Raw genomic sequence first — 20,878 nt, forward strand, 5'->3', positions numbered from 1 at the left:
AGTGCTTTGAGACGTCTCACTGATGTGATAATGCACTACATGAAGTGAAAGGATTATTATTATTACCCCTTTGTAACACAAATATCCAAAATGTGCATGTGCAGCATACAGACTGGGGTTTTGATGCATTAGTGGAGTGAATATAAAAGTTCTACTTAAATAGATCGATTGCGCCCAGTTATAATGCTGGTTGGAACCAAACTACCATGTTATAATGGGTCTCTACTGTCAAATTTATCCATACTAAATTAATGTTGTTTGTGTTTTAGTAAAACCTGATCCCCCAGTGATATCCACGGTGCAATCTGCACCAAATATCACCACGATGTTGACTGTAAGATGGAAAAATCCAGCCATCCTAGCAAACTATCAGCTGAAGTACATTATCCGTTATAGAGCAGTTGATGATCATGAGTGGATGCAGGTAAACTAATGTATTAAAGAAACTTAAAATACTGAAATATTGTAATCTTTTTGAGAGGAGGGAAGTTGCATCTTGGGTATGTTTTTCTAAATCCACAAATCTGCATTTCCTTATAATGTATCTAAATTCGGTTCTGCTCAGAATATCTCAGATGTGTAATGCTCTACCAAAAATAATGGTTGAAGCAGAATTCATAATAGCTTTCAAAAGGGAATTGGGTAAATATTTGGCCTGTGCTGTTAAATTGTACAATTGTATGTATCTTATGTTCAAAGCTACATATCAAGAGTGCAAAAATAGCCTGCAATTAAGTATACTGTACCAATATCTTTCACTTCCTTGACAGGTTCCCCCGGAGGATACATCAAATCATAGAGAGTCATTCATGCTTCATAACCTAACACCTTTTACCGAGTATGTTTTCACAATCCGGTGCAAGAGCAAGCGTGAGGCTGGTTTCTGGAGTGATTGGAGTGCAGAGAAAAGTGGGAGGACTCCTGAAGGCAGTATGTATAACAAACAAATATGATCGTGAAACGTTTGGTGGTAATGAAACTAGTAGGAGCAGAGCCAGTAATTAAGAAGAAAGTTTAAAAATAAATCCATTCAGCTATATATTCATTGTCTTTCAAGCATTCTTTTGATTTTACACTGGATAAGTATCTGTTCCAAATATTCCCTTTGCCTATTCCAATTCCAAAGAAGGTTCAAAAATAGTTGCTATTTTCTACTGCTTTATTTTCTACTCATGCATAAGATCAAAACAACAACAACAACAAGATTCCATTTATAAAGCGCCTTTCACGTCAGGAGGACGTCCCAAGGCGCTGCACAGTTGGGTCATGACCCGAGCAGGGGGGAAATGGTCAGGGTGAGGGGAGGGAAGGGAGGGAGCGAGGAGGGGGAAGAGAGTCGAGAGGGGAGCTGAAGGCTCGGTCAAAGAGAAAGGTTTTGAGACCGGCCTTGAAGGAGGAAAGGGAGGAAGCAAGGCGAAGGCACTGGGGGATAGAGTTCCAGAGCCTGGGGGCTGAGAGGCTGAAGGCCCGACCACCGATGGTAGGGCGGTTGGGGCGGAGGACGTGGAGCAGACCGGAGCCAGAGGAACGGAGGGTACGGGCAGGTAGGTAGGGGGATAGTAGGTTGGAGAGGTAGGAGGGAGCAAGGCCGTGAATGGCCTTGTAGGTGAGGATGAGGATCTTGAAATCAATCCTCTGGGGGATGGGGAGCCAGTGGAGGCGAGCGAGGGTGGGAGTGATGTGGTCCCGAAGCCAAGTGCTGAGTTCTGAATGACCTGCAGCCTGTGGAGGGAGGCGGCGGGAAGGCCGGTGAGGAGAGAGTTCCCATAGTCCAGCCTTGAGGTGACAAAGGCGTGAACCAGGGTTTCAGCAGCGTGAGGGGTGAGGTAGTGCCGTAGTCTGGCGATATTCCGGAGGTGATGGAAGGCGGTGCCAGTTGTGGTGCGGATGTGAGGGAGAAAGGACAGCTCAGGGTCGAACAAAACGCCGAGGTTCCTGACTGGCTTTGAGAGGTGGAGAGTGCAGCCTTGGATGCTGATGGTGTCAGCGCCTGAGGTGCGGAGGCGCTGACGTGAGCCAATCAGGAGGGCCTCGGTTTTTCGCACGTTGAGCTGAAGAAAGTTGTCTCTCGTCCAGGACTCGATGTCGGACAGGCAGCTGTCAGGACATCGGTGGTCGTGGAGTTGAGAGTAGAGGAGGAAAGGTAGAGTTGGGTGTCATGCATGTGGAAGTTAACTCCATGTCTGCGGATGATGTCACCGAGGGGGAGCATATAGAGGGTGAAGAGGAGGCGACCGAGGACAGAGCCCTGAGGGACACCACATGAGACAGTACGGGGGGGTGGAGGAGAAGCCATTCGTCGAGACAAAGTGAAGACGGTGAGAAAGGTACGACCTAAACCATGAGGTGGGAAGACAAGCGGTGGAGTAGGATAGCACGGTCGACCGTATCGAATGCTGCCGATAGGTCGAGGAGGACGAGGATGCAGAGGGAGCCCTGGTTGCAGATGGTCAGGATATCATTGGTGACCTTGACCAGGGCAGTTTCTGTGCTATGGGCAGCACGGAAACCTGACTGAAGGGGTTCGAAAAGTGAATGGGTGGAAAGGAAAGAGCGCAGTTGGGAGGCGACAACTCTTTCCAAGACCTTGGAGAGAAAGGGGAGGTTGGAGATGGGCCGGTAGCTTGATAGCTGCGACGCATCAAGGGAGGGTTTTTTCAGGGTGGGCGTGATGGTGGCAGTTTTTAAGGGAAACCCATCTGTGTGTGTGTCTGTGTACGTGTGAAGGTTTCAGTTTTGCACATTCTTGACAGCTTGTGGAGTCCTGTAGCTCAGTGGTTAGAGCACTCGCTTTGCAAGTGAGAGACCTGAGTTCAATTCCAGGCAGAGGGCGAAACCTTGGGCAAGTTTCCTTACTCCACACAGAGCCTAATAATAATCCCTCCAAAACCAAAAACAATAATAAATTGGTTATTTTCAATCTACGACTGTTTGTGGGACATTGCTGTGCGCAATTGGCTGCCGCGTTCGCCCACAAATATACAGTCAATTCACTTTACAGTGTGTTCTGTGAAGCACTTTGGGATGTCCTCCCGACATGAAAAGCGCTATATCAAATGCAAGGATTATTATTATTATTATTATTATTATCTGTCACAAAGTAATACATCTGTTTTTTTAAATAACCATATGGTCAAAGGTGGTGATCATAATACAGTGGAGCCTTGTTATAATGAGGTGTTTGGGAATCTATAACATTCCAGCTTGCACTCTAGTGAAGCACAGTAGCCGGTTTCACTGCTCATGTGTGCAACCAGCCAGTTTGCTCCTTCCACACTGGGACTAAAAATAAAAAAGAGTTGACATGCTGGTTATTGGGTCAGCGCCAATATCATTTCATTACTGGGTTCTGACAAAGGGTCGTGGACCTGAAACATTGACTCACTTTCCTTTCTCCATAGATGCTACCTGACCTACTGAGTGTTCCCAGGGACTTCAGTTTTTGTTTTCACTTCATTACTTCTTGGTTTAGGTACAAACTAACAAGTGTTGTTGTGGTGGCCTAATAACCCAGAAGTTGGCCATTTTTGACCGAAAGCAGGCTGACATGGGACTGAATTGTATATTGATTTATACATTCAGTACTTAAAACATTTTTGTTTTGATAAAATAGTAACTTGTAATCATAAAAGTACATTTTGCATTACACTTACGTGGAGTCCTGTAGCTCAATGGTTAGAGCACTCGCTTTGCAAGTGAGAGACCTGAGTTCAATTCCAGGCAGAGGGCGAAACCTTGGGCAAGTTTCCTTACTCCACACAGAGCCTAATAATAATCCCTCCAAAAACCAAAAACAATAATAAATTGGTCATTTTCAATCTACGACTGTTTGTGGGACATTGCTGTGCGCAAATGGCTGCCGCGTTCGCCCACAAATATACAGTCAATTCACTTTACAGTGTTCTGTGAAGCGCTTTGGGACGTCCTCCCGACGTGAAAAGCGCTATATCAAATGCAAGGATTATTATTATTACACTTGAAAACGTATAATGTAAAAATAGCTAAGCAAACTCAATTTTAGATATTTAGTATGACTGATGCATTCAAATAAGCACAGACTTTGATGAAGAACATTAAATTTCAGAACATTTTTTGGGGTCAGCTGGGCATCTAACATATGTAGAAACCCATCGCCAAACCAGACTATTTCATGTATGCCACTTTCACATTCTTGTGTCTGGAACACACTCCCCGGAGGCACTTATCCTCCTAACCTAATTTCTACATACTAATCAAAGTGATCTAACTCCTAGATATATGAACACATGTTCACAAACGTGGACTACAGTTAACACCTTCCAGCTGCTGTCACTCCAAGCCTCAGTTTCCTCATGAGGTATTTGGTGGACATCGGCCTTCAACAGTTTGTGATGTGCCAACCACCTTGATGTTTTCAAGGTTCAAATCCAATGCCGCCCACCAAGCTTACTCAGCACCAGCTACTTAATCCAGGTTCTTGTGTAAGGGGCTTTGGCAAATAGACATTTTGCCCACAAATATACAGTCAATTCACTTTACAGTCTATTCTGTGAAGCGCTTTGAGATGTCGAGAAGACATGAAAAGCGCTATATCAAATGCAAGGATTATTATTATATTATATTATGTCTGCCATGAAGCTGACTACGTCTGTTGCTCAGAAACAGGGTTGAGCCAACCCTCCTTGCAGCCGTTAGCCCTGTTTGATCCTGGATGTTCTAAATGGACCAGAGGAATTAATGTTCAGAAATGCTTTCAGTTTAAAGAATGAAACCACCACCCAAGTGAATAACTCTGGTATAAGATAATTTGAGAAATAATGGAAACTTGCTCTCCATTAATTAGCTTTCATATAAATCCTTGTAATTAATTCTTTTATATGAAAGTGATCTTCACCAATGCGTTTGCACCTTTTTTTTTAATCAGAGCCACTTCGAGGTCCAAGCATCTGGAGAACAATTGAAATTATAAACTCTCAGGATAGACGGTTACATCTCATGTGGAAGGTACCTTTGTTTATGTAAACCTGTGACAATTCTTCCAGCACAGTTAATAATAATACAGGCTTTTGATATAGGGTCTTATCACACAGTCAAAACATCTCAGTGTGATCTACTGTACAGTGCAGCAAATATCTATTAAGCAAATGACCAGTTTTTAGGATGATATAGTGCCATGTCTCATTCAATGCAAGACCCCTCTGACAACCTTACAGATAGGCACAATGAATAAATATATTCACTTTACCATATATTCTGTGAGACATCTCAATGGTAAGGTGCTATATCAAATGCAATGATGATTATTATTATTATAGTGTCCACACTTAAGAGTTATAGGCTCTTGCTTTGGTACCATACTGGTTAGCCTAGGGGACGTGAATGTACTTTTGCTTGAAATTTGGCCTTAAAATAATAATCCCTCCAAAAAAACAATAATAAATTGGTCATTTTCAATCCACGACTGTTTGTGGGACAATGCTGTGCGCGATTGGCTGCTACATTTCGCTCACAAATATACAGTCAGTTCACTTTGCAGCATATTCCTAAGAAGCGCTTTGAGACATCTAGAAGACATGAAAAGCGCTATATCAAATGCAAGGATTATTATTATAAAATTTGTCATCATTGTCTATGTATCATACTGTTCCATTTGTCCAGATCATGTTGGTCATGTTTCATATTTTTTAGCAGCATTTTAATCAATCAAATGTAAACCCTCATGCCCCTCTCCTTGTAACAATGGATGCACTTTGAATATTTTCTTATTTTTCGTCAGTGGTAAGAGAAAATTAGGAAGAACTGCATTTATTAATTATTGCTGCTGAATACAATGACCAAGTATTCTTTGGATCTCGTGATATTAGTTTCTTCGCAGTTCTTTAGTTTCTTTAATGTCTTTGAGATTCTGCACTAGTATTTGTATTTTCTTTGTTTAAACTTTCTGATTCAATTTTGCAGGAGCTAACAAAGTCTAATGCCAACGGAATTATTTTGTGGTACTATCTGGAAATAAAGCAAATGAACCCTTTGGAAATAGAGGAAATAAAGACTCTCGATTTGTTTTATGATATTATCCTTTCGAATAAAGGGTATGAAATAAGTGTCAAAGCCCACAATTCAGTCGGGAATTCTTCTGCGCAAACTATAAAAGTGCTTGCAAAAAATCAAAAAGGTGAGCTTTGTTTTATAACCACATGTCAAGGGTCATTAAATCCTTTTGAAAGATGTATGATTTTTAAAATGAGAGATGAAAACAGTTTTTTGAGGAATTAATATTCACTGAAGGCATAAGATTTATTTCAATACAAAATGTATACCAAAAATCTAAAATTTGACTTCATTCTAGGATTTGCAGGTGTACAAAAGCTCAGTGCTTACCCTCAGGATGGTCAGTTGATGGTGGAATGGAAACGTGTTTCCTCAAGTGGTTTTTTGATTGAATGGTGTGAAGAATTGAAAAAGGATCTGTATCCTGGACCAGTATACTGGCAACATGAGTCAAGATCTGCCAACAAGACATTCTTAAAAGGTGGCAACCATTGTACCGTGCTTTACACCATTTTGTTATGTGGGAATGCAAGCGGTATAATGCTTCTTTGATTCGAAAGTGTATAGACTTGTTTGTATTCTATGGTTTGTGCCAACATATTAATGAAAAGGAACATCACAACATCCAGGACCAGAAACAATAACTATGGCACATATGGTTTCTAACTGCAGCGTGTGAAGTTTCCATTAAAGGTCATCTGGTAGCAATCAGGAGTAGGAAAGCTATTTCACTTTCCATTTCCTACAGCCCTTGAGTGCTGAGGTCAGCTATGCTCCCCTACTGCTGCTGAGCTCAGATGAACTAACTCAGCAGATACTGGTTGTTTTGGCTGTTCTGCAGCACCTTTACCGACTAATCCATTAGGGAACTCAGCTGATTGTACCTACAGTAGAAACAGGAGTAGGCCATTCAGTCCTTCTAGCCTGTTCTGCCATTCTTAAGATCATGGCTGATCTGCACCTCAACTCCAATTGCCCATCCTTGCCCCGTATCCCTTGATAACCTGACCTAACAAATAGCTATCCATCTCAATCTTGAAAATGTGAATGGATCCAGCATCCACAGCCTTTTGGGGGAGAGAGTTTCAGATTTCCACAACCCTTTGGGTGAAAAACTGCCTTCTGATTTCACTCCTAAATGGCCTAGCTCTAATTTTAAGATTATGTCCCCTTGTTCTGGGTTCCCCCACCAGAGGAAATAATTTCTCTGTATCCTATCGAATCCCTTTATTATTTCAAAAACCTCAATTAGGTCATCCTTCAACCTTCTAAACTCAAGGGAATACAGATTAACTTTATGCAACCCGTCCTCATAATTTAACCCATTTAGCCCTGGTATCATTCTGGTGAATCTGCGCTGCACCCCCTCCAGAGCCAATATTTCCTTCCTGAGGTACAGGGCCCAAACCTGAACACAGTACTCCAGATGAGGTCTGATCAAGGCTGTATACAGTTGAAGCATCATTTCCTCTCCTTTATAATCCAGCCCCCATGAGATAAAGGCCAATGTCCCGTTAGCCTTTTTGATAACTTTTTGTATCTGTCAGCTTGGTTTTAGTGATTTGTATAGCTAGACACCCAAATCCTGTTGCTCCTCCACAGTTCTCAGTTTCTCACATAAGTAAAACTCGCATAAGTCTTATCTTTATAAATTGTATATTCGCCTAAGTCGTACATACACCCAAGTTTAATTCAGTTTCCTATCAAAACCACTTAAATTTATTTGCACTACTCATATTAATCAGTAATAAGTAAAGTGTCATCCTCGCTCAATTGGTGGCACTCTCACTTCTGAGTCGGATAGTTATGGGTTCAACCTCCTGGAACCTGGAACTCACGTAGTCTCAGCTTGTAGTGCTGGGATTGTGTTGCATTGGAGGTGCTGTTCTTCAGATGAGACATTAAACCAAGGTCCCATCTTCCTGTTCGAGTGGATGTTAAAGATTTCATGGCACTATTTGAAAAGAGAAGAGAGCATCTCCCAGTGTCCTAGATAACAATCCCTCAAATAAAATTGGTCACTCACTTCATGGCAGTTTGTTTGCTGTGTGGCAAATTGATTACGCATTTGCTCATAAAACACACGGTTACTACACTTTACAGTATATCCTGTGAAGCGCTTTGGGATTATTATTTTTTAAATTTAAAGAACGACAGTAAAGAACTGTTAAAAGAGATTGTTTTCCCTTAAAGCCAATTGATAAAATGTGCTTTGTCTTAAAGCAATGGAGGGTTTGGGAATAATGTACATATCTCAATGAGTTATTTCTTCCACAGAAAACATCATGCCATTCAAACGCTATCAGATAACAATTTATCCTCTCTACAATGGTCAACCAGGAGCATCACTTTCAACAAAAGCATATCTGGAACAAGGCCGTATGTAACCAACATTTTTTGCTTAAAATGTAGAGAAAAGGTTTAGATTTTTGTATATAATAGAAGTCCAATAAATAATTAATCAGCCTGGCTCAATTGCAGGACCAGGAGGGAAATTGGGGGTCAGGCATTATTCCCGCTTAGCTGTGTACAAGTCACAGCATCTCGTTGGACAAGCAACAGGACGTTTGCCAGGCACTGCTTTAGTGGCATAGAATTATACAGCACAGAAGAAGGCCATTCGGCCCATCGTGTCTGTGCTGGCTTTTTGAAAAGAGCTATTCAATCCCACTCCCCTGCTCTCTCCCTGTGCCTTGTGGTTGTACATGGTTAAACTCTAGTTGTACCCAGTGCACGTTCTGGGGGTCCCAAATCTTTGTTCTTGCCAACCTGAGCCTAATATTCTCCGGAATTAGGTAAAATGGGTGAGTCCCTCCAGGGAGAGTGCACATTCCATTTCAGCCACAGGAATATTTCCATATATTCGTGGTATACATTTATGAATTTCTTTCTGGATATTCTTAAGCATGTTAATCTGCTTTATGACTACCGGGGAGTGTTTGGATTTAAACGATCTCTTGTGAAACAATGAACAGTTTGCTTGCGTGGATAATTTATTTTCTGTTGAATGAGCTGTGGTGACAGGTTAATTATCTTGTATTTTAGGTCCAATAAGAGGTCCTGAAGTTCACCTGAAGCGCGTGGGAAAAAATGAAGTTGAAATGATGTGGAAAGAAATTGCAGTAAATGATCAGCAAGGTTTCATCACAAACTACACCATATTTTACAAGCATGGCAATGCAAATGTATCATGTAAGCAAAAAAACAAGTTTCTTTTATTAGTGTTTTGATAGCAAAATGCATGACGTGATTGTTAAGAGATTTAAGGGTTGTGTTTTGGAGATATTGAAATTGTACTATTTACAACAACAACTTGCATTTATATAGCGCCCTTCACACGGGGTAGTGTCCCGGAGGGCTTATTTATACTCTTGTTTCCTGGTTCTAAGACTATGTTGCCTACACCTTTTCTTTTTTGTCAGTTTTCTTGCACGGAGTGTTGATGAAAGTAAGTTAGAATCTGCATCTAAAGTAAGAAAAAGTATGTATATGGTCAGCTAAATGTAGGGCATTAACATACTATGATTAAACATAAAGTATGGAATTTTAAAGTATTCACATTTTTCCACAACATTATAATGTTGCAAATGATTCCACAGACAAAAGAGAGAAATTTACAACTGATAATAATAATAATCCTTACATTTGATTTAGCACCTTTCAAGGCAAGAGGGGTTTTAAAGAACAATCAAGTCACTTTTAAAAGTAGCAGTCTGGTCTCACTGTGGAGAGCCTAAGGTTTATCTTGTTGTGCTTTACCCCAGTTGTAGTGTTGAAACAAAAAATTTGATTTGCAGACCTATGAATGTGAAGTTATTTTTTTTAAAAAACTACCCCTCTTAAGAATAGGTCATCTTGATAAAACATAAGAGAATTCTTGTGCTGGGCTAGCATGGCAGAGACCATGTTAAAACTGCTATGAATAAGTGTATTGGCTTTCCTGCCAAGAGATTACAGCAGTTGTTATTTTAAAATGTCACAAGGATAACCTGTTTTGTCGTGTACATTAGAGAATTGTGACACATGTACACAGACCTGTTTGTTAGCAAAACCTGTAAAAACCTCTTGCCTGTGGTATGCATTACAGAGAATTTTAATGTGAGCAACACAGGACAAATTTCATAGAAGAAGCTGTGGTTTGTGGCTTCAAATTTGATGGCATTTAATAAGTAATATGTTCAAATGGTCAACAACAAAATTACATTTGTATTGCACCTTTCACGTCAGGTGGCACTGGCCACCGAATGTTTTCAGATATAACATATCCTTGCTATGTTACAAAAAAATAATTATTCCACAAGACAACTCCTCAGTTCTTTTGTGTTTGAAACTAAGAAATTGTATCTTGCAGCCTGTTGGACTGTAATCAGGACTGCTATCATTTCAACCAAGCTGGGTGTTGAACCTTATGGTGTGTTAAATAATCTTAGCTTCAAGGCTCCCCTACTCATTATTTTCAGTGGAGATGCTGGGAACTGAGACTGACAAATCAAATGTTTCAGCATCCAGGCACAGAAATTGAAAACAGAATTTTCAACAAAGTAACCCATTTGGTTTTGCCCATAAAATACAGTCAATTCACTTTACAGAATATTCTGAAGCGCTTTGAGTCATCTCAACGACATGATAATATGTAGAGGGATGAGAGGGATGAGTTATGAGAATAGGTTGAGCAATTTAGGCCTATATTCTCTAGAATATAGAAGAATGAGAGGTGATCTTATAGAAACTTATAAGATTATTAAGGGGCACGTCAGAATAGACAGTTGGAGAATTTTTTCCCTGGTTGGAGAAACTAACCAGTCTTAAAATTAGGGGTAAGCCCTTTTGCACTGAGTTGAGGAAAACTTCTTCACTCAAGAGGGTAGTGAATTTATGGAATTCTCTACCCCAAAGGACTGGAGATACTCAGTCCTTGAATATATTCAAGACTGAGATTGATAGATTTCTTGTGGATTAAGGGATATGGGGATAAGGCGGGTAAGATTAGATCAGCCATGATTTTATTGAATGGCGGGGCAGGCTAGAGGGGCCGAATGGCCTACTCCTGCACCTATTTCTTAAGTTCTTATAAAATGCCATATCAAATGCAAGGATTATTTTTGTATTGACCATTGTTTTATAAATGGGGGTAGAGAATATAAAACCAAAGAGGTAATGCTAAACTTATAAATCGTTAGTTAGACTACAGTTATCATATTGTGTCCAGTTTTGGTCACCCTACTTTAGTAAAGATGTCAAGGTAGTAGATGGGGTGCAGGGGAAATTTACTAGGATGGTATTGAGAATGAGTGGTTTGTCCTGTGAGCAACTGGAGACCGGAGGAACTGGAACTTTTTGCATGAAGGTTGAGGGGAGGATCTGTTATGGGTCTTTAAAATCTTGAGGGGTTTTGATAGAATCTAGGGAGAAGTTATTTACACTGGTTAGTAAGTCACTGATGAGAGAGCATCAATTTTAGGTTAAGGAAGTTTAGGAAAAAAAATTTCATGCACAAGAGTATTGAGGATCTGGAAGTACCCCACTGGGAGTGGTGGCTCTTATAACCTAAGAATAATCATGCTGTTGTTTCCTTCATTTTGATGAAAATATTATACTACCCAACTGTTTCTCATTTATGAATGTTTCAGTTTAATTGTAATTTAGCAATAGTTCATATAATTTTATTTTTCAGCTGTGACTGTTGACCCAATGCATCAAGAGTGTACATTGACTTCCTTAAAGGGTAATACCTTGTATGTAATCTGGGTCATGGCATCAACAGTGAAAGGAGGCAGAAACAGCTCTGAAGTGACTTTTACTACATTGCATTTTGGTAAGTTTTGTTTCCACATATTGTATTGCTAACTTTATTTTAAAAATCAACAAATAAGTGCAGTGCTTAATGGTGGAAACTTGTGTTCTGAAGACATTGGTGTGTTACATGAATTCAGTCATTTCATTTAACATTGACTCAGCCTCAGTTTTGTGGCGTGAATAAAAAATCTTTTCAAATACAAAAGCACACTTATCAAAATTGAAAATGACTAATAGGAGAAATACATTTTCAAAGGTCTTGTTTTCTTAGTCTTTCACTGCAGTCCCTCAATACTGGCATTATCGAGTAAATTTGCGAAAGATTCTCAAAATATCGGGTTACATTAACCAGCAGCTATTAAATAATAATGAATGCAATCTTACATAAGTGTCACATGTTCAGTCAAAGTAGAAGTAAATATTGCAATGCAGACATTTCATTTATGTGAAAGCACTTTGCTTCATGATGAGCTCATTCTGAGTGGGAAATTATACAACTTGCACTTTCAGTAGGAACTATCACACAGGCATCATTTTGAAGTGACTGTAGAAGCTAAGCAAGGCGGATGGGAGGGGAGAGATGTGTTTGTAGGTGTTACATTTTCTACTATTACATTTTTTTTTGCAGCTAAGGGAGAAATTGAAGCCATCGTTGTACCAGTTTGCCTGGGCTTTCTCTTTATCACAATCATGACTATACTGCTCTGCTACAGCAAAAAACATCTGTAAGTTTCCATTATTTTTGCTTAGTTATACACGTTACAGGATTTTGCCATAATTACGGATTTGGAAGTGTATTTTCTGTTTAGATAGCATTCGTATAATTTCATAGTTTAGCTGTAATTTACAGAGAATATTTTCTGGCATTATATCCTACACGTTTTGTGATAAACCGTTAATCAGAGGGACACTCACTGGATCATCACACCTGTATCTCACTTTTAAAAACCCCAGCCTGCATTTAATTTCTGCTCAGCTAATCCTCAAAATATTTTGAGGGCAGTGATCATCTGCTTTTGAAAGAGTAAAAATTTAGTGTTTAATTTTTCAAAATATTTCTTCACAGGATTAAGAAATATGTTTGGCCTAATGTCGCAGATCCTGCCAATAGCAGGGTTGTTGATTGGTTACCTAATGCTGGAAATCTAATGCAGGTAGGATTTTTTTTCATTCAATACTGCACAACCACTTTTCTTGCAAGATGGATAGAATTCAAAAGGAATGCACTTCTGCATCCTTCATACTCTGGTTGCAGCTCTTCACCATTAAGCAACAATAACAACAACAAAATTACATTTATAGAGTGCCTTTAACGTCGGGAGGACGTCCCAAAGCGCTGAACAGTCAGTGTCGGGGCCTGAGCATGGGGAGCAAAGCAAAACACTTATTCAAATCAGAAATTTACAATGCAGTTTGCATCAGTTTAAATCTTATTTTCACTCGTATACTAGTTCATTTAATCAAACTAAATGTCAATGATGTATTTCTACTATGCTGTAAAACATAATGATGGAAAAGGGGTGAGGGAACGCAGAGAGGTAGGAGGGAGACCAAAGGCACGATCGAAGAGAAGGGTCTTGAGACCGTCCTTAAGGGAGGCAAGGGAGGAAGCGAGGCGAAGGGACCATGGGATGGGGGCAGAGAGGCTGAAAGCCCGGCCACCGATGGTAGGTCGGGCGGGAGACATGAAGTAGACCGGAGCCCGCTGAACGGAGGCAGCGGGCAGGTTGGCAGGTTAAACTCGTGTCCAAGGCTGAAGCTCCAATGCAGTGCTGGGGTTTGTTGCATTTTTGGAATTGTTCTGAGGTTCGAAAAACATGTATTAAAATGTGTGTCAGCTTGGATCAGTGGTAGCACATTTGCCTCAGTCAGAATGTTGTGGGTTTGAGTCCAGTGTCGGGACGTGAATTCACATCGAAACTGACACTCCAATGCAGTTACATTGTCAGCGGTGTCGTTGTTCAGATGAGACACTAAACTGAGGTTTAATAGCCTGTTCAAATGGACATTAAAGATCTCATGCACTATTCGAAAAGGGAAGAGTTTCTCATGGTGTGTGTCCCCCCCCACAAAACAAAAGCAAGGATTATTATCTGGTGATTGAAATTAGGCTCGAAGGGTATGTGTTTTTAGCTAGTCGGAGACCTGAGGACAGTGCTTGTCAGGTTAAATTGTTCATCTACTTTATCTGTGCTCTCACCCTCATCCACAACACCCTCTCCTCCACACTCGACACTCTTGCCCCCATCACCTCCCGTACTGTCTCCTACTCTCGCTCCTCCCCCTGGTTCACCATCCACCTCCGCTCACTGAAGAGCCAGGTACGGGCCGCTGAACGCACCTGTGTCAAATCTGGCCGGACCTCCTCAAAATCTACCGCTCCACTCTAGCCTCGGCCAAGTCGTCCTTCTACTCCAGGATAATCCTGGAGGCAAAGAACAACCCCAGGCTACTGTTTCCTACCACATCCCGACTCCTCCGTTTCCCCCCGCCACCCCGCGCAGGTCATCTCCTCTAACCTTCACTACGAGGAGATACTGGATTTTCTTGAATCCAAAATCAAGGGAATCCGCTCCGCGGTCACTCCCCCTCCAACTTCCACCCACCCCTTCCCTCCCACACTCCGACTCCTGCCCATCCTCCCCTACACACCTTCGAACCCGTTTCCCCACCCTCTGTCACCAAACTCATCCTGTCCCTGAAACCCACTACCTGCTCCCTTGACCCCATCCCCACTCCACTCCTTATCTCTCAGCTCCACCTCCTTGCCCCACTTATCACAGACATCATCAACCTGTCCCTCTCCTCTGGCTCTGTTCCCATTCCCCTAAAAACTGCCATCATCACTCCCACTTTGAAAAAACCCTCCCTTGATACGTTGCAGCTATCAAGCTACCGGCCCATCTCCAACCTCCCCTTCCTGTCCAAGGTCCTTGAACGAGTTGTCGCCTCCCAGCTGCGCTCTTTCCTCTCCACCCATGCATTATTCGAACCCCTTCAGTCAAGTTTCCGTGCTCCCCATAGCACAGAAACTGCCCTGGTCAAGGTCACCAATGACATCGTGACCATCTGCGAGCAGGGCTCCCTCTGCATCCTCGTCGTCCTCAACCTATCGGCAGCATTCGATATGGTCGACCACGCTCTCCTCCTCCGCCGCGTGTCCTCCCACCTCAACCTTCAAGGCTTTTCCTCCACCCCCCGTACTGTCTCGTGCGGTGTCCCTCAGGGCTCTGTCCTCGGTCCCCTCCTCTTCACCCTCTATATGCTCCCCCTCGGTGACATCATCCGCAGACATGGGGTTAACTTCCACTTGTATGCAGATGACACCCAACTCTATCTTTCCCCCTCTACCCTCAACTCCACGACCACCGATGTCCTGACAGCTGCCTGTCCGACATCGAGTCCTGGACGAGAGACAACTTTCTTCAGCTCAACGTGCGCAAAACTGAGGCCCTCCTAATTGGCTCACGTCAGCGCCTCCGCACCTCAGGCGCTGACAGCATCAGCATCCAAGGCTGCACTCTCCACCTCTCAAAGCCGGTCAGGAACCTCGGTGTTCTGTTCGACCCTGAGCTGTCCTTTCTTCCTCAACCGCGCCACAACTGGCACTGCCTTCCATCACCTCCGAAACATCGCCAGACTATGGCACTACCTCACCCCTCACGCTGCTGAAACACTGGTCAACGCCTTTATCACCTCAAGGCTGGACTACAGGAACTCTCCTCGCCGGCCTTCCTGGCACCTCCCTCCACAAACTGCAGGTCATTCAGAACTCTGCAGCTCGTGTACTGTCCCGCACCAGGCTTCGCGACCACATCACTCTCACCCTCGCTCGCCTCCACTGGCTCCCCATCCCCCAGAGGATTGATTTCAAGATCCTCATCCTCACCTACAAGGCCATTCACGGCCTTGCTCCCTCCTACCTCTCCGACCTACTAGCCCCCTATTTACCTGCCCATACCCTCCGTTCCTCTGGCTCCGGGCTGCTCCACATCCCCCGCCCCAACCGCCCTACCATCGGTGGCCGGGCCTTCAGCCTCTCAGCCCCTAGGCTCTGGAACTCTATCCCCCAGTGCCTTCGCCTTGCTTCCTCCGTTTCCTCCTTCAAGGCCGGTCTCAAGACCTTTCTCTTTGACCGTGCCTTCAGCTCCCCTCTCGACTCTCTACCCCCTCCTCGCTCCCTCCCCTCACCATTTTCCCCCTGCTCGGGTCCTGACCCAACTGTCCAGCGCCTTGGGACGTCCTCCCGACGTGAAAGGCGCTCTATAAATGGAATCTTGTTGTTGTTGTGCTGCATTCACGAGTGCATTTTCTGCTTAATTTTGATTAACAGTGTCATTTATTTTTCAACAGAACAACGTTGGCCAGAAAGAACCTTTGAATCCAGATGGCATCATTTCAGATCTTAAAATAATCGAAGCCGATGTAGGTAGCACAAAATATCTTTCAACTGAGGAGGACATGAAGCCAATCACAACTTTGAAAAAAGAGAAAAGTATGTCAGGAGAGCACAGTAGTGGTATTGGTGGTTCCTCGTGTATGTCATCCCCGCGACAGAGTGTCTCAGACAGTGATGATGGAGAGTCAGTACAGAATACTTCAAGCACAGTTCAGTATTCAACTGTGGCTAGTGATCCATGCTACAAACGACAGGTTCCACCACAGGGCATCGCACGATCAGAATCAACACAACCTTTACTGGAAAATGAAGAAGAGCATATGTATGGCAATTTGGGAAGCTGCAGTACAGAAATGAAAAGACAGTACTTTAAACAGAACGGTAATATAGAGGAGGCAAATGAAGGAAGCGAAGCACATATCAATAAATCAGATGTCCCAACTCATCTAAATGGAGGCAGCTTGCTTGGACTAAATGAGCTAAGCATTTCGGACCAGAGCCCTGACTTTGTGGGATGTCATCCCAGGATGGAGGAGTTTCCAAGCAACAATGAACAAACTGTTGTCAGGCTGGATTTTTTGGGGTTCAATGCAGATCTCGAACCTGATCACAAAAGTTACATGCCTCAGGCTGTGAAGCACAACAGCTATATGCCTCAGTCAAAATAAAAAGAAGCAAGGCTTCTTATACCTGTATTTGAAATGAATTCACTTTGCAGCTCTTGCCTCACAGGCCACGTTGTTTTAAAAACTGCCTTTTGTTAGTATTCATCACTATCCTAAATAAGTGATCGTTGTAATCAGAATATCTAAAGACTGGTAATATTCAGGCTTATAGTTGCCAAGTGTGATTATGAATATTTTGAGTGAGCTGGAATACTCTTGCCACTAGTTATCTTGGATGAGTTGCATTTTATTTTGTGTTATTTTGTATTTTAAAAAATGCTAACCTGGTTTAAAAAAAAGTTCTACTTCGACACAGCTGTGCTACGTGGTTCTGCTAACAAAATTCAAAATGATCCATACAGTTATCTCTATAAATTGGTTCTCTCGGGACTATGATACTTTTCTCGTTACTGAAGCGTTTTTTAAAAAAAAAAGACTTGGAAGTGCTACATCCATTCTGTAGTGTGAGTATTCATACTCCAACATATCCTATTCCATATAAGTATTGTACTAAGAATTTTTGGAAGTGTTAGATAGAAAGCAATCATGTATTTTGGAATGCATAACATCAATTTTAGTACTCCATTCCAAAGTTTTGTCAGACTGACATCTGCGTGATACAAACCAACCATCAGTGATTTATTACAAATCAGATTTTACGAGACATCAAAATGCCAGTCAAGTATCGAAGTGATGACTTGGAGTATGTCCTTCTATTAGAAATCTCTAAATGTGAGGTAACCTCAAAAAATAGCAAGTGTCAAGTTGAGACGGTTTTAAGCTTTTTTTTTAAATGGCAACAGTGGCTTTATAGCACTACATTTTTTTTCAAATAAATAATCTGGCCCAAAAATACACTACTGTAGTTAAATGCTTTAAAAGAAAAACTATTTTTATGATGAGACAATCTGTTACATAGCATTTTATTTGACAAGCGAGGAGAGAGGAGCAAATATACCCAATTGTGAAGACAAAACACTGGAGCTAGGAACTATATATTCAGTCAGTTTATCATAGATTGTATTATCTTCCAAATCTGTATGACATGGCAACATTTTCAAATCTCTTATAGCTATCTTTATAGAATTTTAACCACAAAGCTATCTTACTTATATTGCCAAATGTAGAAAGCTTAACGGAGTTGAATTTTGAATGTAAGCTTTTCATAAACAGCTTTTTGGGAAAAACGGAAGGTATACCACTTAAAGAAATCCTTTGTAATTTAAGCTTGATGCTTCAATAAATCTAAGCCACCCGTTATTCTTATTCTCACTTTAGAAAAGCAGCTTTTCTTGATGTAAGCCATACCAAAGCACTTGCTGGATGTTGAAGTAACACTAACACTGAACCTGCTTAACACCAAAGGTTCAATTAAATCATGGGAATTCTGTGTTATATATTACTCTGTATGTTAATGGTGAGAATTCCATATGCCAAGAAAGTGATAAAGTTCAGCCAAATATATATATATAATATATACATATACTGTTATTCCAATTTGTCCAAAACATGTATTTTTTAAAAAGGTTTAAGTTGTACAATTAAACGCCAAACCAATGGTGATGCTTTGCAACATTTCCTTTGCTTGTGTGATGCCGACCTAATGCCTGGAGGACATGAGCACTTGTCTGTTTCTCACACTATTGTTAAAAGAGCTCCTGCAACACACAGCCAGTGGGGTGACACTTTTGATTTCCTGTTAAATTTTCTAACCATATAAGAATCAATTTACAATTCTGTTTAGTGGTGCTCTCCACTCATAACATAGCCTCTCGGTAGCTATTCAGCCCAATAAATAATTAGATCAGAATCCCCATCTATCTACATTTTAACTGGAAGATTCTCACTGGTTGCAGATTTTTTTTTAAAATTAATAATTAAATGTTGGCAATTTAATCCAGTAATTTTAAGCAGCATAATTTACCTATACACTATGACTGCAAGTTATAATGTAGACTTAATGAATAATAAAAAAAATTCTCTGCCATAACAGTTTTTCTTTAAAAAGAATAAAAAGTATACGGTTAGGGCTCTGGCAATGACCCGATGCTTTTCTCATTCTATTCGAGTTAAAAATGAATGTACCTGTGTCTTTATTAGAGCTTCTGTTCGGGGTTTGAAAATATTGCCCATACTCCCTCTAGGAAGGTACTCACTCAGTCCACGGTCTTGCTTCCTATACTTTCTGGCTCCAAAGTTACTAAGCCTTAAACACTGTTACAAATTTGCTTGCAATCCATGTGTTCAAATTTTGTATCATAAATGATTGTTATGCAGAAAGTTTCTTAAGTAGCAATAGAATTTGGAGAAATTGATACTTAAGTTCTTTTGACCGCAGTATTATGCACGAACTGCCCATTAGAGATGTTTTCAGCAAGGAAATTATTGAATAGTTAATCAAGGTCTATTTTGTATTTAAAGCTAAGATATACTGGAATATTGTATCACTAAGGCTAAAATAAAAAGTATGTGTATTTTTAACCCCTCCCTCTTCTCATGTCCTTTGTTTTAGACAGCAAAGAGGAACTCTTGCTACTCTAATTAATAGTGTTTTTCTAATAGACTAATTGAAATCTATGAACAGTTCCTGAAAATGTTGTGCTCTGCTATTATAGTATGCTTCAGAATTATGTGAGTTGTTTTGGGATTAAAGTGTCTGCATTATTTTTACCACCTGTTCGATTACAAATACTTTCAAAGTCAGTATGTTATCTGTACAGATGTTCAGCTATTTAGAAAATGTATATACTGCTTGTTTGCTTTACACATATTAAAAAGAGGTTCACAGCTAGAGTACTGCTCTCACAGCTTTGTAAGTAGTAATGCACTTATTAGACTCTTGTGTAGTTTTCACCACGTAATGTAAGTAGATTCATTTGATGTACAAGTCCAAACATTTGTTTTTATTTGTGTACCTCCGGTCTGCTCCACGTCCCCCGTCCCAATCGCCCCACCATCGGTGGTCGGGCCTTCAGCCTCTCAGCCCCCAGGCTCTGGAACTCTATCCCCCAGTGCCTTCGCCGCTTCCTCCCTTTCCTCCTTCAAGGCCGGTCTCAAAACCTTTCTCTTTGACCGAGCCTTCAGCTCCCCTCTCGACTCTCTACCCCCTCCTCGCTCCCTCCCCTCCCCCTGACCATTTCCCCCCTGCTCGGGTCATGACCCAACTGTGCAGCGCCTTGGGACATCCTCCTGACGTGAAAGGCGCTTTATAAATGGAATCTTGTTGTTGTTATTGTTGTACCTTTTTATTTGATCCTAAATTGTAATATTAGATTGTGTTGACGAACAAGAAGGCTATTAAGGTCATTTTACCTGAAATGTATTATTGGAAGTATTCCCATTTTTTAAAAAGCATTAAATCTGTGGTACACTTAATGTTCCTAGTTGTATACCATTTACGGTAGTTTTGTTGCAAAGTAGTACTAAAATTCCCAAATGGAATAATTTGCCTTTTCATAATCAAAGATATGTATGAAATATTATTTTCCAGTAGAAAAAATAAACATCCCGGTTTACCAACTCAGACTGTTTGTGCAAATTATTAGTCTCGCTAACTTTAAAATTGCATTGAATATGATGCTAAAATTGTAAAGTCACCACTAATATTTACAGTATACTTGCCGTAAAGTATAATAGTCATAATACATGGGTATGAAAGAACAAATCCTCTAGATAACATCAGTCATTCACTTCATGGCTGTTTCTGAGACATTGCTGTGTGCAAATTGGATGCCGTGTTTGCCCACAAATACAGTCAATACATTTCCCAGTAAAATCTTATGAAGTGCTTTGAGATGATCTGATATGATAAGGTGCAATCTCAAATGCGAGGATTATTATTATTTAGTACGTCTATTGTACTACTGCTACTGGCTCTTCCATCAAAGCCCATCACCAATATGACTTACCACCTGTTTTACGGAGCTGCATTTATTGTGATGGTGTTTCTATTCTCAATATTCAAATTCTGTTGTTTTTAAAAGCTTTCATA

The 20,878-nt window shown here is 41.2% G+C and overlaps 1 protein-coding gene across 2 annotated transcripts in view; it reads left to right on the top strand.

Moving 5' to 3' along the window:
* Positions 1-19,372, top strand: part of il6st (interleukin 6 cytokine family signal transduce) — a 41,969-nt gene extending 22,597 nt beyond the window's left edge. The window contains exons 6-16 of one of the 2 annotated variants that reach the window (XM_007892168.2): positions 270-424; positions 771-930; positions 4,904-4,983; positions 5,938-6,151; positions 6,326-6,508; positions 8,305-8,406; positions 9,073-9,219; positions 11,702-11,842; positions 12,452-12,548; positions 12,890-12,977; positions 16,177-19,372. In XM_007892168.2, coding sequence (XP_007890359.2) covers positions 270-424; positions 771-930; positions 4,904-4,983; positions 5,938-6,151; positions 6,326-6,508; positions 8,305-8,406; positions 9,073-9,219; positions 11,702-11,842; positions 12,452-12,548; positions 12,890-12,977; positions 16,177-16,890 — 2,081 coding nt within the window. In that variant the 3' untranslated portion in view covers positions 16,891-19,372. The remainder of the gene's footprint in view (positions 1-269; positions 425-770; positions 931-4,903; positions 4,984-5,937; positions 6,152-6,325; positions 6,509-8,304; positions 8,407-9,072; positions 9,220-11,701; positions 11,843-12,451; positions 12,549-12,889; positions 12,978-16,176) is intronic. The other variant, XM_007892169.2, reaches the window with a different exon arrangement.
* The last annotated feature ends 1,506 nt before the right edge of the window (positions 19,373-20,878 follow it).

This window comes from Callorhinchus milii, unplaced genomic scaffold (genome assembly GCF_018977255.1).
Source record: "Callorhinchus milii isolate IMCB2004 unplaced genomic scaffold, IMCB_Cmil_1.0 Scaffold1, whole genome shotgun sequence".
NCBI lineage: Eukaryota > Metazoa > Chordata > Chondrichthyes > Chimaeriformes > Callorhinchidae > Callorhinchus > Callorhinchus milii.